This window comes from Talpa europaea, assembly GCF_964194135.1.
Source record: "Talpa europaea genome assembly, chromosome: 6".
In the NCBI taxonomy this organism is placed as follows: domain Eukaryota; kingdom Metazoa; phylum Chordata; class Mammalia; order Eulipotyphla; family Talpidae; genus Talpa; species Talpa europaea.
The window spans coordinates 20731425-20747391 of record NC_140072.1 but is presented as its reverse complement, the minus strand read 5'-3'; the positions used below and the strand labels follow the sequence as shown (position 1 = coordinate 20747391).

The window sequence follows — 15967 nt, the reverse complement described above, 5'->3', positions numbered from 1 at the left end:
CACAGTAGTGAAGCCCACAGAACAGCTAAAACGAATTTTTAAAGAGTTATAGGATAATTATCATGGGGCCTCAATATTTTACCAGGCTTAGGATCTTCATTTCTTTATTGCTAAGGCAGCACTACAGGAGAACTGGTACTCTACAGGTAGTCCCTGACTCAGAATCAGTCCCAGCTTGCCCTCATTCCCCACCCCAAGAAGGCTTATAACCACCCATCAATAACACGTCCTTCAGGGGGTTGCTGAAGTGCCACCAACTGTGACACAAACACTAGAAAACCACCAGCTGTGAGGTGAGCATCTTAAACAAGGGAGAGTTGAGGGGAACCTGCAGCAGCAGAGGCGTCAACACGAAACCTGCCTGAAGAGACTGGGGTTCTTTGAGCACGTTCACTTTAGGGATAAAAAGATAGAGGGGCAGCAAATTCGCTGTCTCTCTCCAGGACTCTGCACACTTCATCTTGGCCAAACCTCTATACTTAAGCAAATGCAAAGCTTATTGCCAGATGTGTCACCCGTAAGTTGTAATTTATAGTATCCTTAAGTGTCTAATGTCACTGCCTTAATTTGTAAGCTACTTTAAGACCTTTAGAGAAGTAAACAAAAGGTTTATGATTTGTACTGAAGGAAAAACAACTCCACACAGCTAAATAACAAGTTGGGACTCCATCCACTAGTCATCAAGAATTCCTCAGTCCCTGAAGTCATAGGGTTTGGAGTGAATCCAAATAGGATTTTGCTTTCTAAAATTCCTTATATTGCATTCCTGTGGACTTCCTGTTCAAACCATTGTGAGGCATTTTTATTATTCACAGTCACACACTTCCACCCTCAAATTGTTGGTTTAGGATTTCCTTCCCCAAAGAAGCTGTACAGTTAAATTCCTTAGGATGTTTGGAGATCACCTGGAGCAATAAATCCGCTGTGTCACTCACTGGCCTACCACTCCCAGACTGAACAATCAATACATGCTTGTTAAATTAAACTCCTTTCTGATTAGTCAACATACAAGCTTAAGACCCACTCCTGGATTTGCTGAGTATAAAGAAGTCTGTTTTATTATCATCAATTATTCATAGGGTCATCTCAAGTGTCTATAAAATAATTTGTAATTGCTTATCAGTTTTGTTTATGGCAGCTGAGCCTCCATGGTATCTCAAACAGCTTAGGGCACCACATTCTTGGTGCTAAGGAAAAGGTTATAAGCAACCACCCACAAAGAAAATTCCTACAAGCTGATGAAAGGTTGGTGAATGAAAGATGACACCTTTATGACAAACTGGCAAGAAGTCCTCACAAATGAAAATTACCTTTAAATGTCTGCCAACATAAAAACAGCTGAAAATACCCCATCATTGCAAAATTAAGAAAATAAATTCTGAGACTATTTGGGGGAGGACAGGGAGAGGACATGGTTAATCAGCTTTCTTCTGCAATGATGCGACTTCTCACTGGCACTTTCTCAACACCAAGTATCATCTGTTTCAGTTTCCACAATGCGAACCCAACAGTTCAGATGGAAAAGTTTTTGTATAATATCTTGGATGACCTTGAGTCTAGATTTAGTCAACAAATGCTCATTGAGTTCTTCCTGTGTGCCAAGCACTAGAATAACACACAATCCTGGCACTCAAGTGGATCACAATGAGGCAGGGAGACAGAAATGTGAACTCTAACACAGTGTGAAAAGTGCTACAACAAGGGAAGGAGAAGCACTATTTATGGGCACTGGGGGGTTGGAGGGATGGCATTACATTCCTCTGGACAGGGCAGGAAGGCTTCACAAAGGAAGCAGCATAAAAATGGTAGTGTTTGATGGATTAGAAAACATTCTGAAGGAGGTGCAGATAACTTTGGGAACCCTGAAAGGCAGCACCACACCCATTTTCCAGGTGCTAGCTTTGCCACCAAACCTTTGGTCGCAATAGCTTTCAGGCAGAATGTATTTAATATACCCCCTCCTAATTTTCTGAGTTCTCAAAGGGGCTTTGTCCAAGATAAACTTGAAATAAAGTTGGAAAATCTTAAACCTGGGAAGCAAAATAGAATTTAGGAGTCTAATTTTTCCTTACCTATGGGCTTTTAATAATATGCAAATTACTATGGCTCCATGGAAAGTTAAATGCTTTATACTAAGATCATAAAAATAGTAAAGTTGGTATAATTATGCACATGAAATGCATCCTTTCTAAAGAAAAAAGTTCAATGTTCCTTCCTCTCTATAGTCACCTTTTATGCTCTTTCTCTTTGTTGCTCCTCCTATCTTCTACTTTTCCATTTTCTCAAGAAATAGTCTCATCCAAGCATTCCTGACTTCAGGGCATATGCTTACATATTCACACACAGTTTAAAATATATAATACACGGACTATTTTCAGTGCCAAATGTCACTGTAATTATATATTTCTTTTGGACATGTTTTGTATGTTATTAAAGCATGTAAATACTTTATCTCCCTCAAGTTTTCCAAACCCCTTTTGGCACAAAGTATTCTTCCCTCTTTCCAAAGCATCGAATACAATTTCCTGAATGGATAGTCAATAAACTTTGTTGCTGAGGGCTCACGTTTTCCCAACATAGTCTGAAAATAACTTCATCTGCTTCCAACAAAAAACACCTCTGACTTCTTTTATTTTGCTGATCTCCCTACAGAGGTATCCTATTTCTCTGAATTTCTGCTTTTCCTTTCTCCTGTCGCATCTAAAATTCCTATGTTAAGGTCAAAAACTATGTTTAATGATAACGTGCTATAAGTCATCCCAAATTACTTTAAGGATAATAAAACTTTGTCCCAATCACTAAGAAATGAAATAAGTCAGTAATTTTCCACTTGCCCACATACAGATATCCCAATTAACTTGGCAGTTTAAATGCCAAAGCACTTTAATTAGAATTGTTTTTTTTCAAATGCAATAAAACAATGCACAATCTTTATTTATTAAGAAGTCATTTTCAGTTTGCTGATCTACAGGGTAGATAGAATACTTAATTTGCTTTAAGCACGCAAGTTGTTTATAGCACATTCGTAACAGAATGCAAAGTGTTCTTTGTGTGTGCCCTCAGCAACTGAAAACACACAAGCTCACACTTTACATATACAGGCACAAAATTAACTACATCTTGAAAGAAGGAATTAGCACCACTTCCTGTCTCTCGAAGTCACTCTGTAACTGTACCAGGGGCCCAGATGCTAATGCTACAGATATATTTTACTGTCCTGAGCACATTTTTTTAGGCCAGTGGGCCTACCACAATCCTGTACAGGTACTTGCTTTATGAAGTTTTGTCACTTTCTGATCCGCTATATTCCAGTGTCCACTGAATTTTAAGTACTGGCAAGCACTGCAAATGCTCCCTCTCTAAATAATTCTGCAGAATTCCTCTTCTGCCATCCTGCTAGTGTGGACACCATAGCTGGAAGGGTCCTCACAGACAACTGGGTGTTTGGCACTAACCTCTCTTAATAGTTGGGTTACCTCCAGATGGAGACCTTCATGCAACTGTGCTAGGAGAAAGCGGAGACAAGTGGGAAGCCCGCTAGAAAGCACGTCTTTCCAAAGGCTTCCAGGGCACTTGAGCTCATGCTGCGCGGTGGCAGGGATTCACAAGGGAAGAAGGGCCAAACCACAGCACAAGACATGGGCTTGGGAGGTACCAAACGGACCTTCTAGCACAGGCTCTGAGGTCAGCAAACACACAAAACACCCTGCTGCTTCCAAGAGAGAAGTGTTGGGCTCCAGGCACCTGGGTTCTCATTACTGCCCCCACAGTTTAAAAGTTCTTAAGCCAGTATGTACCAACCAAGCAGGAAGAAGCCCAAATAAAGGCCTACTGATAAACTAAAGAAAAGCAGAACTTATTCAAGCAAAAGCACCAGCTAGTAAATGAATACCCCCCCAGCTCTCAACGGCTATTTCAGACATCGCCACTATGTCCTATTCAGAAATCTAGCCTGGAAGAAAAAGGATAAGATCCGGAACAGGATTTAACTTTTGATAGCATCATTAAAGAAAGAAAAGGAGGAGGAAAGACAGCAGAGTACAGACTGTATTCTGCTGTAAGTGTTTTCTGTTAATATACAATTTCAATCCGGGTATCTGTAAAACGTAGTAGTTTTACAGACTGAAGAGAATACAATTTTTGGAACAAAAAGCAAAAGCTTACAGAAAACAAAAAATTAAATAAATTCATAGTGCTAGGGATTGGTGTTTAAGTAATTGAATAGAAAGAGAGACTCGTGGAAGAGATCTACATAATAATTAGCTGCTGAGTTTTCTCCTGTCACATACTCCCAAATGCAGTCTTTAGCATTCAGCAGACTTATTAATGAATAAATGCCCGACTGGAATTAACTAGCACCTCATTCTGCAAGGTTGCTCTTGGCAAAAACGTAATATCCACAAGGTAAAGCAAGTTGATGGCTGGTGTGGGAGGCAGGCTGAGCTGAGATCACATTCTTTTGACCAGTGCACCACCTAACTTTGCTCTGCGCCCTGCCACTGGACAATGTGCAAAGAAAGGGTGAAAATTCTAAACCCAAGAGTCAACTTTCCTAGCTGCACAGTTAGCCTGCACTAGAAATACGTTTAGCGAAGATTTGCTGTCTCATAGCCACACTGAGCTTTATGGTCCTGTGGCTTGGGGATCCAAGAGTTAAAGGGGCTGCAAAGCTGTAGCATGCCCTGGGACCTCACAGGGACTAATCAGCTCATCCTCCCAACAGGCTGCACCAGGGTGCCCACCGGCCAGGGCCCCTCCTTTCACGTATGATTACTGTTATGTTTCTTTAAATTTAGCCTGCTCCTTAAGGAAACTCCCTGGCAAGTGAAAACAGCAGCAAAGGTAAAAGAATGCTGAGAATTTGGCTGCTGCCTGCAGTATTAGGAAGAACAGCAATTACTCAACTCTCTCCTAGTGTCAGAGGCAGAAACGAGCATGTGAATTTGGGCAAGTTTTAGCCTGTCTTTGCTCAAGCTTCTCCCTTTGCAGTATCTGTCACCTACCTACCTCGAAGTCATAATAATTAATGAAGTAAATGAGAAAATGGAGAAAGACTGAAGGCAGCAGGCCAGCACAACATAAAAGAGAGGCGCATAAATTCTACCTTGATTCCAGATGAGGCCAGAGTTAAGTCAGCTTATGGCTGGCATTTAAAAGATGTCACTCATTTCCCAGTCGCTAGGTTTTGCTGTCTTCGCTGCCCCACGGAAAACGTTCACTGTGGCGAACACTTCACCTTTTCCTCCAATGCTTTCCATCCAGAGCATTTGGCAGGAGTCATGTGGACACCACCATTTTTTCCTTCCCTGGCCCGGCAAACACAAGGTAATATTTGACTCCTGCCCAGCATTTCTAGGTCATAAAAACAGATCTCATGACCAGAAGGCCCTTAAAATATCATCAGGTTCAGTTTGCCTGCCTTCAGGTAGGTAACTATTTAATTCTCTTTGGACAAGTTAAGGTAAAGTCAAGGTAAGCTGAGGTTTTCTTTAAAGCGCTGACCTACTGGAGGATGGAGAGAGATCTAAAAGCCACAGCTCTTTTTTCCTACTTTATCAGGCTAGTTTCATGTTCAAGAATTGTGTGCTACTTATCTTTCTGAGCAGACTTCAATCCTTCCTTCAATAAAGATATATACAAATCCATTCATTTTTTTGATTGAAGTACACTTATTTGGCCTTTCATTTTTATGTCATAGTGATAAAAAAATTTTCCTAAAATCTGTCTGCGCTGCAAGAATGCAATGGTTCTGAAAAAACACACAGCACATCCGATCTTTTTCATACCTTTAACAATTCTTCAATTTTGACTTGTATCCAGAGATGAAACTTCCTACAACATCCCTCTTTCCTCTTTTGGTACCATTTAAAAAAAAGCAAAGGCCCCAATGATGGAAAGCGGGAAAAAGGAGAAACAAGGGCTAGGCACCAAGATCTGCATCCGACAAAGTGACTCAAGGTTCTGCCTCCACAGAATCAAAAACACACTCTGAGGAGACCCATCCCTCATCCATTGTCGAGTCTGAAGTGGCCCAACTAACTCAGTATTAAAAGTCTGGTTCGGGCCAAACTTCCTCAAGGAAGCTTGGCCTTATTTTGGCAGGTGTTCTGAAGTGTTAAATAAGAGGTATCACAGCTCTCCAATATTGAGATACCTTTTGTTTTATCACAGCTGTGAACCCTTCCCCTTGTGGCCTTTGGATAAGAAGCTAAATAAGTTACCTCTAGTAGACCAGGAGTTTGCAAGTTCAGGTTTCATTCTGCCTTGCCAGAAATTCCTTTCTGTTTTGAATCTGAGATGTTTGTTTATGGTTTTTGTTTTGAAATGCTAAATAAGACAGGCACAGTCTCCAGTTACAGTCTATATCTTTTTTTTTTTTTTTTTTTTTAAACCTTGCCATATAACCAGAGCAGCCTGTTGCTAAGAACTCAGCTAAACTTTCCAAGCGCAAACTCTTTAGATTCTCCTCTCAGGAACCTGAGATGTTAAATGACAACATCTCAAAATATAATTAACACTTAATTTTCTAACTTAAATGTTCATAGGACAAATGTTCCCAGGATATTTCCAATTAGGGTGTTATTTTTGGATTTGAGAAGCATATACTTAAATGAAACCCTGAAATTTGGAAGTTTTTCTCATCTTGCTTGTAGGTTACATGTTGGAATACCAGCACTCTTGATGAAAGATAGAGGCACTACCATGATAGGTACTGAAAGAAATTCTGGGGGAAAAACATTCAACTTCTACCATGTAATGATAAAGTTTAGGTGTCAAGAAGGAAACAAGAGTTTGCAAACCTCTGATTGCAAGGATTGTACCTTCAGTAAGTTCTTTGTCCTTGTTCCATAATATCCAATGTAAACCACTTGCATTGTGAGTGCTCAAGCCTTTATTTACTGGATAAAAATGATATTTCCAGGCATGAAAGAAGAGTTATAGTCCTGTCTTCTTCAAATGGGAACATACCTACACTAGAAACGACACAACAAGAAAGTCAGGTATTTTAATCTAAGAGATACTTTTCTAGCTTTCTACTGTAGCAAAGACTCGCCAAAGAAACCACATGTGACTCCTGGGTAAAGCTGCAATCTTGTCCACATGCAATGTGGATGAAACACCTGGGGTGCAGAAGGGCCATGCAGATGTACTCTGGGCTGCTCCCCACATCTCCTGCTCCTTCCTCCGCACACACAGGACCCCACCTTGTGTAGTGATGCTCCTGGGGTGTCTCCCGATGTCTCCAGTGACATCCCCTCAGCAAACTTCTAACAAATGAACCTATATGCCATCAATATGAAAATACATCAGCTTTTACAAATACTAATTTGAAATAGCTCTCTAGACTTGAGGATTCAAACGAAAAAAAATAAAATAAAAAATCAAGCAAATGTTCATTTACCTTCTGCTGAAATGCCCCCTGGGAATGACAGTAGCAAACCAATGAATGCTTTCTTGGTCCAGGTCCCTGGACACACAGCCCCTGATTCTTATTACTTGATTGTTCTCTTCTCTATCACCTCAGAATCAGTATGTGTCCACAAAGTAGATTTTTTCTTAAAGTAAAAATGGCCATAGCTAACAAAAAAATGAGTAAGGATGGGCATTAGAATTAGTATCTTTTAAAAATCTAGTTGCTACTTAGACTAGCCACTGTACATACATATACATCAAGTAATCACCAGTATATTATACATGTATTAATTTTCTCCAATCCTCACTATAATATCTACTGGGTAGAAAGCCATTAATATTCTATTTTCACAAATGAGAAAACTGAAGCCCAAAACAACTAAGCAAACTGGTTGTTCACAGCTGAAAAAGAAAATCAACAGAACTGAGATCTGAATATAGGTTTGTGCAGCCCCAAGGTCAATTTTATTTTTCCTCAAACATCCTGCACAGAGCAATGAGGAGGTGGGAGGAAAGAGAGTCTCAGGCCCTGCTTGAAGCCACAAGGCCACCAAATCCTTCCTGACAGAGTTGGAGTGAAGAGCCCTCTGAGTGGCTCCTCAGAATCTCAGCACTTCCCCATTTCACAGCCTACCAGCTGTAAGTAACCTGGCTTGAATAGGACAAGCTGTCTCCATTTTCACTTGCTACCATCAGATGATGGAATCTGTGAAAGGAGGTCCCTATGTTATTTTGGTTGAAGAATAATAACTATAATATCAGGTAACCAGACCAGGTTGTAAATACCACATTCTGTACATGCTTCACATGTACAGGAGCTTTTCTCTACTTAAAGCTTCATCCTGGGACCATCACTGAGAATATATTACAAATGCAGATCTTCAGGGCCCATCTCAGACCTACTGAATCAGAACCTGCACATTCAATAACATCCCCAGGTGATGTGTGCATACATTAAAATTTCACAAGCACAGTTTTATTTTTAAATCCACACAGCAAATATGCCAGTCAACTATTAACAGACAGGGAAACTAAGGCTTAGAAAAGTGGTAACACTACTAAATAGCATAAAGAGCAGACCCACAGCAGATACAAGTCCTTTCCCAATGAAATATTAATGGTTAAATTTATAACTCCTACAACTTACAGCCAAAAATTTCAGATTTCTCCTCGTTACTTTTACCCAACATATACAAATTTTGTAGAAATTATTTAGACAAAGTATGGCACATGGACATCAAAAGGAAAGGTAGCCAAGACTTCAGAGTCAAGCATTTTAACTCCATGTTTTCTGGAGTTGGGGAGCAGAAGAGCCTTGGACTCAACAATTTGCTCCCTAAGAGCCCAAACTCTTGACTATCTGTTACTCAAGTAGATAAGAATTCAGCAGAATAAGAGATGAGTCCCTGCCAGGTACCAGCATACTGGTGAGTGTCACCACATACCTACCACATTCTTCTATGCAGTTCATAGGAATTCATGTGCCCGGTCCTTACAGCAACCCTATTATTAACCCCACTGTACAGATGAGAAAACTGATATGCACAGCAGATTTCATCTCAGAAACCAACTTTATAACCATTATCCTCATCAAGGTATGCTTATTTTACATGGAGAATGAACCCATGTTGGGAAAGAAATTGAGATCTGTTCATTTCGTAACACAAGAAAAAGGAATCTTATTTTTCTTTTTCCTGTGGCTCCAAAAAAACACTACTGTGTACCTTGAGGGCATTTTTAAATGCAAGTATAGTCGACCACTCCTCTGTCCATAAGTCCAAGAAGGTCTCATCTAAGCTCAGAAGCTGATGGGTCAGAGCCAGCAGCGTGAGTAAAGAGATGCTGATAAAGGGGCACCCCTCAGAGCACAGCCTACACTCACCCACCTAATGGAACAAGCTGGAACAGAGAAGAGCATTCTTAAATCTGTCATTCTGAACCACAACTAGTAAAGCATGAAGGTGGAAGGCGCATTCTTAGGTGTTGGGAAACTGCGCTAAGCAAGGCAAGGCTCTAGGGAGAACAGGTAGGATCCCTCCCACAGCAAGAAGAGCGCCTGCTCATACCTTTCAACCTAGTTCAAATTCAGATTCTCTTTTTCAGCCTTACCACCAGTCTGAAAAGATCATCACAGATCCTCTGGCTCTTAGAACAAATTTTAACCACATAGTTCACTCATCAACTAATCGCATACAGACTTGTGAATCACTTCTCGTTGGCTGGAACTTATATTATTATGTTGACTTTTTAACAGCTTCCAGGTTTATTCCTTATCTTGAGTGAAAACAGTGAATAGAGAACACCTGGGAGGGGCCCCCAAGCTCCCCAGTCAATCTCCCACTCCAGGTTTCTTAAAGGGTAGAATATCTGTGAATGAGTGATTGATTTCTATGCAAAGACAAGTCAGATCTTGGCAAATGCAACTCTGGAGTACTCAACCTCTGAAAAGGAAGACTTTTTGGTTTGTTATTCATGCATATTTGGCTAGTCTACTGTTTCTTCTTCAAATAATTGAACATTGCTGGGTGTCTCAAATTCTGATACTGCATGTGCCACAGGCAACAGAGTTACAGGAACGTGCTTCACCAAATACATTTACCTTCCACTCATTTTACCACCTCCTTCCTGATGGTATTTACATGCTAAAACCGTATGACCATCTTCTCATGTTAGTGCCACAGCCTAAAAGACTTTAAACACACCCACATTTTTTAAGGAATTTCACAATTCATGTCTGGAATGTGTTTTGGATTATTCTTCAAAGGATACACAGTTGCTCTAAGATGAATTCAATCTTTTTCTCTTCTGCCATTCATCATCCTTTAGTCTTCCTACTCCATTATCTTTTTAGGGTCATGTGTTTTATTTGCCCCAAATTCATAATGCCTATCCCCTGTATCCCCAAGCTGTTCTCTTGTTAAATCCAGATCATCACATCTTAAGCTACATGAAAGAGAGAAACCTGTGCCAAATCACTCTTACAACTGGATGTAATGTCCATAGTTTAAGGCTTGTTCAGTTTTCTTCCTAAGTTAATCTTCACAACTGCACTGCCAACATGTAACTTAGATTCTCCGGGTCATTGCTATGTATGAGTTAGTGCAGCAAATACCTCTAGACCTGCTATTTCTATCTATTTGATACTATGCAATTCCTTTGCCCTTTGCCAAGTGTTTTATGTGACTGGACTCCCCCCAAAACAGTGAGGATCCTGTAGCTTGATAGAGTGAAGGTCACCAGGTCCTGTCATTTGTGTATGTACAGTGAATAGTCTCTCCATGTCTTGTCAATATTTACTTTTGCAAGGAAATAATTATTTCCCTGTTTACTTACATCGGCTTCTCTTCCCATGCCCTATTAACAGTGATTTTTATAGGCCCTCTGTTTCTTTTTCTCTTTGGCATGGAAGAGCTCACTCTACCTAGAGACTTTTGAGATGGAAAAGGAAGCATACTACTCAAAAACAAGGTGTGGAACCTGGGTTTCTGATTTCTCTAATGTCAATATGGGAGTATTAATTTTGCCTCGCCCCTCTTCTATTTAAATAGTAAAAATGAAAATCCATGGACTCTTAACCCTTGAGCCCTCCAGCAGAGCAATGAGAGGAACCCCACACACGTAGCTCGTGCACAAATGTTTTGGTGCATTATGTGACCTCTTATAACCTGCACTCTGGGGCTTCACCTTACATCCTCCACACATTTCCTCCAAGGGGCCATGAACGTCACTGAGAGTCTCAAGTGATTACAAAAGAAGCTACAACCTCTAAAGCAACCATTTCAAAAAACGACATTCTCTTCTTTACTCTAAGTACCCACTACACACCTTAGTTTTCCACCTTGCAGCCCCATGAAAACCAGGTGAAAGAAAAGTGACTATATCCAAGGGAAATAAAAGATTAAGTGTGAAAGGAGACAGTTTTTACATGGTAGTGGTGAAAAACACGGAAAGTTAAATTACATAAAGATGAAGCCACTGAGTAAATATTCACGGGGGTGGAGGGAGCTGGTGCTTATCTGCAATAGTGATCACCTGGATCTCACTGCAATGGCGTTCTTAGAGCAAAGCCACTCAAGTGTCCACTCAATTCCAAATCACTCTGTCCTCATACACTGTCATATTCTGCCATCCTCGGCCTTGTCATTACTCAGAGAGGTAAGTGAGGTTAAGCTTTCCCTGCATCCCCCAGCCCCAGCCTTCCAGAAGTTTAATGTGCTTCCCTCAGACACAAACTCAGTTCTCACTCCCCTATCTCAAAATATCTCGCTGTCCAATCAAAACATTTTTCCTGGAAAATCCCACTTCGGTACTTTTTCAAAACTCTCTCTGATTTCCCAGTGGGGTCCCCCATCTAGTATTCTTCCTCAGGAATTCAGAATCCAAACTTGTTTCTCTGGCACCTAGGCAATTCACCTGGAGGCAGGTAGCCTGGCCACACGAAAACAGGCCACATATGATGCTGAAAAGGCCAACAGGAAAACTCAGCAGGTGGAAGCAACTGGGGTCCTCCCAGGGGCCAGAAAGCCCTTTTGAGATGGAGAGAAAACAGAGAAGACTTTAGGCATCTAGCTTTGCTTCAATTTTTAAAATGCACTTGGGGCGGGGTGGGGGGAACCCATCACAACTTTTTAGGGAATGATTAAATCATGACTTAACAACCCAGAGGATGCTGAAAAGAAGTCCAAGTGTACATGCCGCATGATTCACAGGACACAACTCATCACATTAATTTTCAGGAAATATTTTTTTCTTCAGTTCTTTCTCTAAAGTGGTCTGGTCCTCTGTTTATTCAGTGCACATTTACTGAGAGCCTACTATGGGCCAGCCTGCCTTAAAAACCAACATGTGAGCCCCATACTGGAAAGAAATCCATGTCTACCCCAGATTTATCTAATTCACATTGTGAACTTTGTGGTTACAAACACGGTATTTTCCCCAACAATACCAGTATAGGAATAACACAAATAAATATTAGTGCAAGCTGACAAAGAGACCAATGAAATTTGTAGTTAAATAATATGATTGAAACCAGGTAGATTAGTCATGATAATATTTCTATACCATGGCATGCTTTCTCAATGCAGCCAATTAAATAAGTTTCCATTAACAGATGCAACCAGTAGGGGTCATTTCAGTGCAAAAATTGCAGCAAAAGACTTCAATGTGAATAAAATAAATTAATTCCTGTTCACGTTATTTATCATAACCATGTTTCAGTGCGTGAATTTCCAAATAAAAATGGAAACTGAGGGTAACCGCTGGCCACTGAGTGATTTCTCACAAAAACAAGAGTCAGCACCTTTTGAGATTACTCTGACAAAGACATTTAAAAAAAGGAAAAAGATTACTACAAGATTTATGGAAAATAGGCAAAGTGTAAAGAGAAAATCTATAAAATTTTTAATACATGATTTTAAATATGTATCTAAATCCAACCATTATATCATGACAGGCAACAGTGCCTTTCTTACTTTGGTTTCACGGATTTGGAATACAATTTGCTGCTTTTAGAATTCTAAAATAAGATAAAAAGTGCCCCAACATACAATTTTGGTAGCTGAAAACAATCCTGCTGAAGAGAGTCTTGCCAGATAATACTAATTGACATATGATCACTGGCAACAAGTACTCCCAAGCATTTTCAAGGCTAATACCAAGTGCAGGGGGTGTTACCAGAAGAAAGGAAGCCACTAGAGATGGCATCATTTCAGAGGAATGAAGAGTCACCAACAAACTGCCAAAATAACTCTATACTGTGACATCGGGCTACTGTTGCCAAAACACTTGCTTACTGTGAATGCTCCCTGAGCCCCCACAGGTCCTTGTTTTGATTAAGGAGTAATCAAAACAAGGGTGAGGATCTTTAGAATCTCCAAAGGTCCTTCTCAAGCACAGCAGTTTCCACTACATTTACCCTTGTTTCATGCAGTTTGTTCTTTTTAGATTTATGGGAGGCTGGCTTAAGTAAATTACACACTTCAAGTGGCAGGGTTCAAAGATGCATCTTTTAGTCCGAGTAATTCAGAATTTCCAAAGTCAAACACACACAATTCTACCAGAAGAGACTCTCCTGGCCAAGTTTCCTGATGCAAGAAATAAAAACCTGTTACAAAATGGGACTTAACACCAGGTGAGAGGCTTTTGCATTCCAGACAAATGAACTCTTCCAACCCAGTGTGTCCTCACAGATGCAGTCGTTCAAGTCCCTTTGCTCTGAGTCCCCTCCACTCCTTACTGCCCACTAGCCTCCAAACCAGAAAGGCCGCACAGATTTCCCAGAAGTGTCCAACCTGGAAAAATTGCAGGCATACCTAAATTGTGTATTTAAGCAAAATCGCAGAAGTGAAGCCTCTATTAAGCGGATCTTCTTCATCAAGACCCATTTTATCCTGGAGGGGTGCTACCTCCTTTTCCTGTTTGCCAGCACAATAAACAAACACGTACACGCGTAAGAACGCCCCAGCATAACCGTGCCCTGATCTCTCAGGTGCTTGGCTAAGCAGAAAGAAAGGGACCAGCTCACTGCTCCCCCAGAAGTAAGGCTGCTTAGCTCTGACCATACACACAGGGATGCCCCGGAACAGCATCATCACCCCAACGTCAGCCCGGGCAGGGATCCCCTTTTCACGGGTGCTTACCAAGACCTGCCCATGCCCATTAGCCAGATAAAAAGAACTCGTTGACCCCCAACCCCAAGAGCACCCGAGGCGGTGGTGAGCGGGGTGGGAGGGTTCCAGGCGACACCCCCTTTCCGTGGCTCTCTCCAGCAGGGAGACGCCACTCCCCTCATCTCTGCCACCGTGAGTGTCCGCACCGTGGTGCACAATGCTCAGCGGAGAGAGCAGCCCAGCCCTCGCTGTCAAACAAAAAAGGAACCCGCAACACGACGGGAAACACGAGGATACCTGCTCCTCACGAGCAGCCACTGATACTCAGCAACAACTTTTCACTCCAAGGTGCGAGGCGGCCTCCCTCCCTGTGCCCCCCACCCCGCCCCCTCTCTCCGGGGTGAACGCCTCTGACCGTTTTCAATAGGCAAATAAATGAGTAACCACCGCACGGAACTTCCCCTGGGCTGACAGATGCCGGAGCTGAAGCTGATTTATATGCGCAGGAGGAGGAAGGGGGTGCAGAGCGCAGGGAAAAATAAAAGAGTCACACAGGCAGCGCGCGCTGGAGACACGTCTCCTCCGCCAGCCCAAGGCGCACTCCGGAGGGCGGCGCGCAGCTCCCCGCTCCAGGCTGCGCCAGCGCGGGGCGGGGGCCGCGGCCGGACTCCCCGAGGGGCTCGCGCCCCGGCGCCCCCGCAGCGCCCCGCGCCCGCGCGCAGGGCCGCCCCCGCCCGGCCCAGGCCGAAGGCGCCCACGTGTGCGCGCCCCGGGGCGCACCCCACTCGCGCGCCCCCGCCCACGAAACCCAACCTCGCCGGCTGGCCGGCGGGCCGAGCATCTAGGGGGGGCGGCGAGCGGGAGCCGGGGGCGCGGGGGCTCCTCCCACGGAGCCCGGGCTCCTCGGGAAAGTCTCGGCCAAACTTTGCGCGGCGCAGCAGCGCCGAGGGGGCGGCGCGGCCGGGGGGCGGGGGCGCGCGGCGGGCGGGCGGGCGGGCGGCCGTACCTTCGCAGACTCCCACTTCGTACTCGGAGATGGAGTCGCCATTGAGCGGGGGGCGGATGACACAGCGCAGCCCCCGGTCGCAGGCTCCGTGCAGCCCGAAGGCGCCGCCGCAGCTCTCGTTTCTCTGGCGGGCGCACATGTAGCAGCAGCCGCAGACGCCCTGCACGATGCTCCCGGGGCAGCTCCTGGGGTCTTCGCACTTGGACTCGTCGCAGGGCAGGCAGACCAGCGCGCGCGTGCCGGAGCGCGCCAGCAGCAGCAGCAGCCCGAGCAGCGAGACCAGGAGGTGCCCGCAGCCGGCCAGCCCCCTGCCCCCCGCCACCAAGTACATCCTCCTGCGCCGCCGCCGCCTTCTCGCAGCCGGGCCGGGAGCGCGGCGGGCGCCCTCCCCTGCGCGGGGCACACGCGCCGCCGCACCCGCAGCCCGCGGCCCGCGCCGCCCCCCTCGGGGCCCCCGGGGCGCGCCTCCTCTCGCGGGGCGCGGCGCCCGCCTCCCCCGCGGGCCGCGCCGACCCCCGGCCCGCGAGCGGCGGCGCCCGCGGCGGCTTCCCCTCCTCCGCGCCTCCCGGGAGGGAGGGGAAAAAGCAAAAAAAGTTTCCTCCCGGCAGCTCCGGTTCAACCCAAACTTCTGGCGGCGGCGGCGCGCGGCTCCAGCCCCGGCTGGCGGCGCCTCCGCCCTCCGCTCCCGCGCCCCGGCCGGCCCCGCGGCGGCAGCGGCGCAGCCTCCGGCCGGTCCCCGCCTCCGAGCGCGCAGTGGGCGCGGCGCGCAGCAGAAGGTCCGCGACGTCCGCTCCGCGCGCCCCGCTCGCCGCTCTCCGGCGCGGCTCCTCCGGGCGCTTGTTTATGGCAGGAGCCGCCGCCGCTCGGGCTGCGCCCTCCCCCATCCTACCTCATGCCCACACCCCCGACCTCGTCCCCCCCGCGCCGCGCGCCGCTCATT

The 15967-nt window shown here is 44.8% G+C and overlaps 1 protein-coding gene across 2 annotated transcripts in view; it reads right to left on the bottom strand.

The window, feature by feature from the left end:
- CRIM1 (cysteine rich transmembrane BMP regulator 1) overlaps positions 1-15358 on the bottom strand; it is a gene marked incomplete at both ends in the record, with an annotated part of 169664 nt that extends 154306 nt beyond the window's left edge. For both annotated transcript variants that reach the window (XM_084235026.1, XM_084235027.1), the window contains one exon: positions 15028-15358. In XM_084235026.1, coding sequence (XP_084091152.1) covers positions 15028-15358 — 331 coding nt within the window. The remainder of the gene's footprint in view (positions 1-15027) is intronic.
- Positions 15359-15967: the final 609 nt, after the last annotated feature.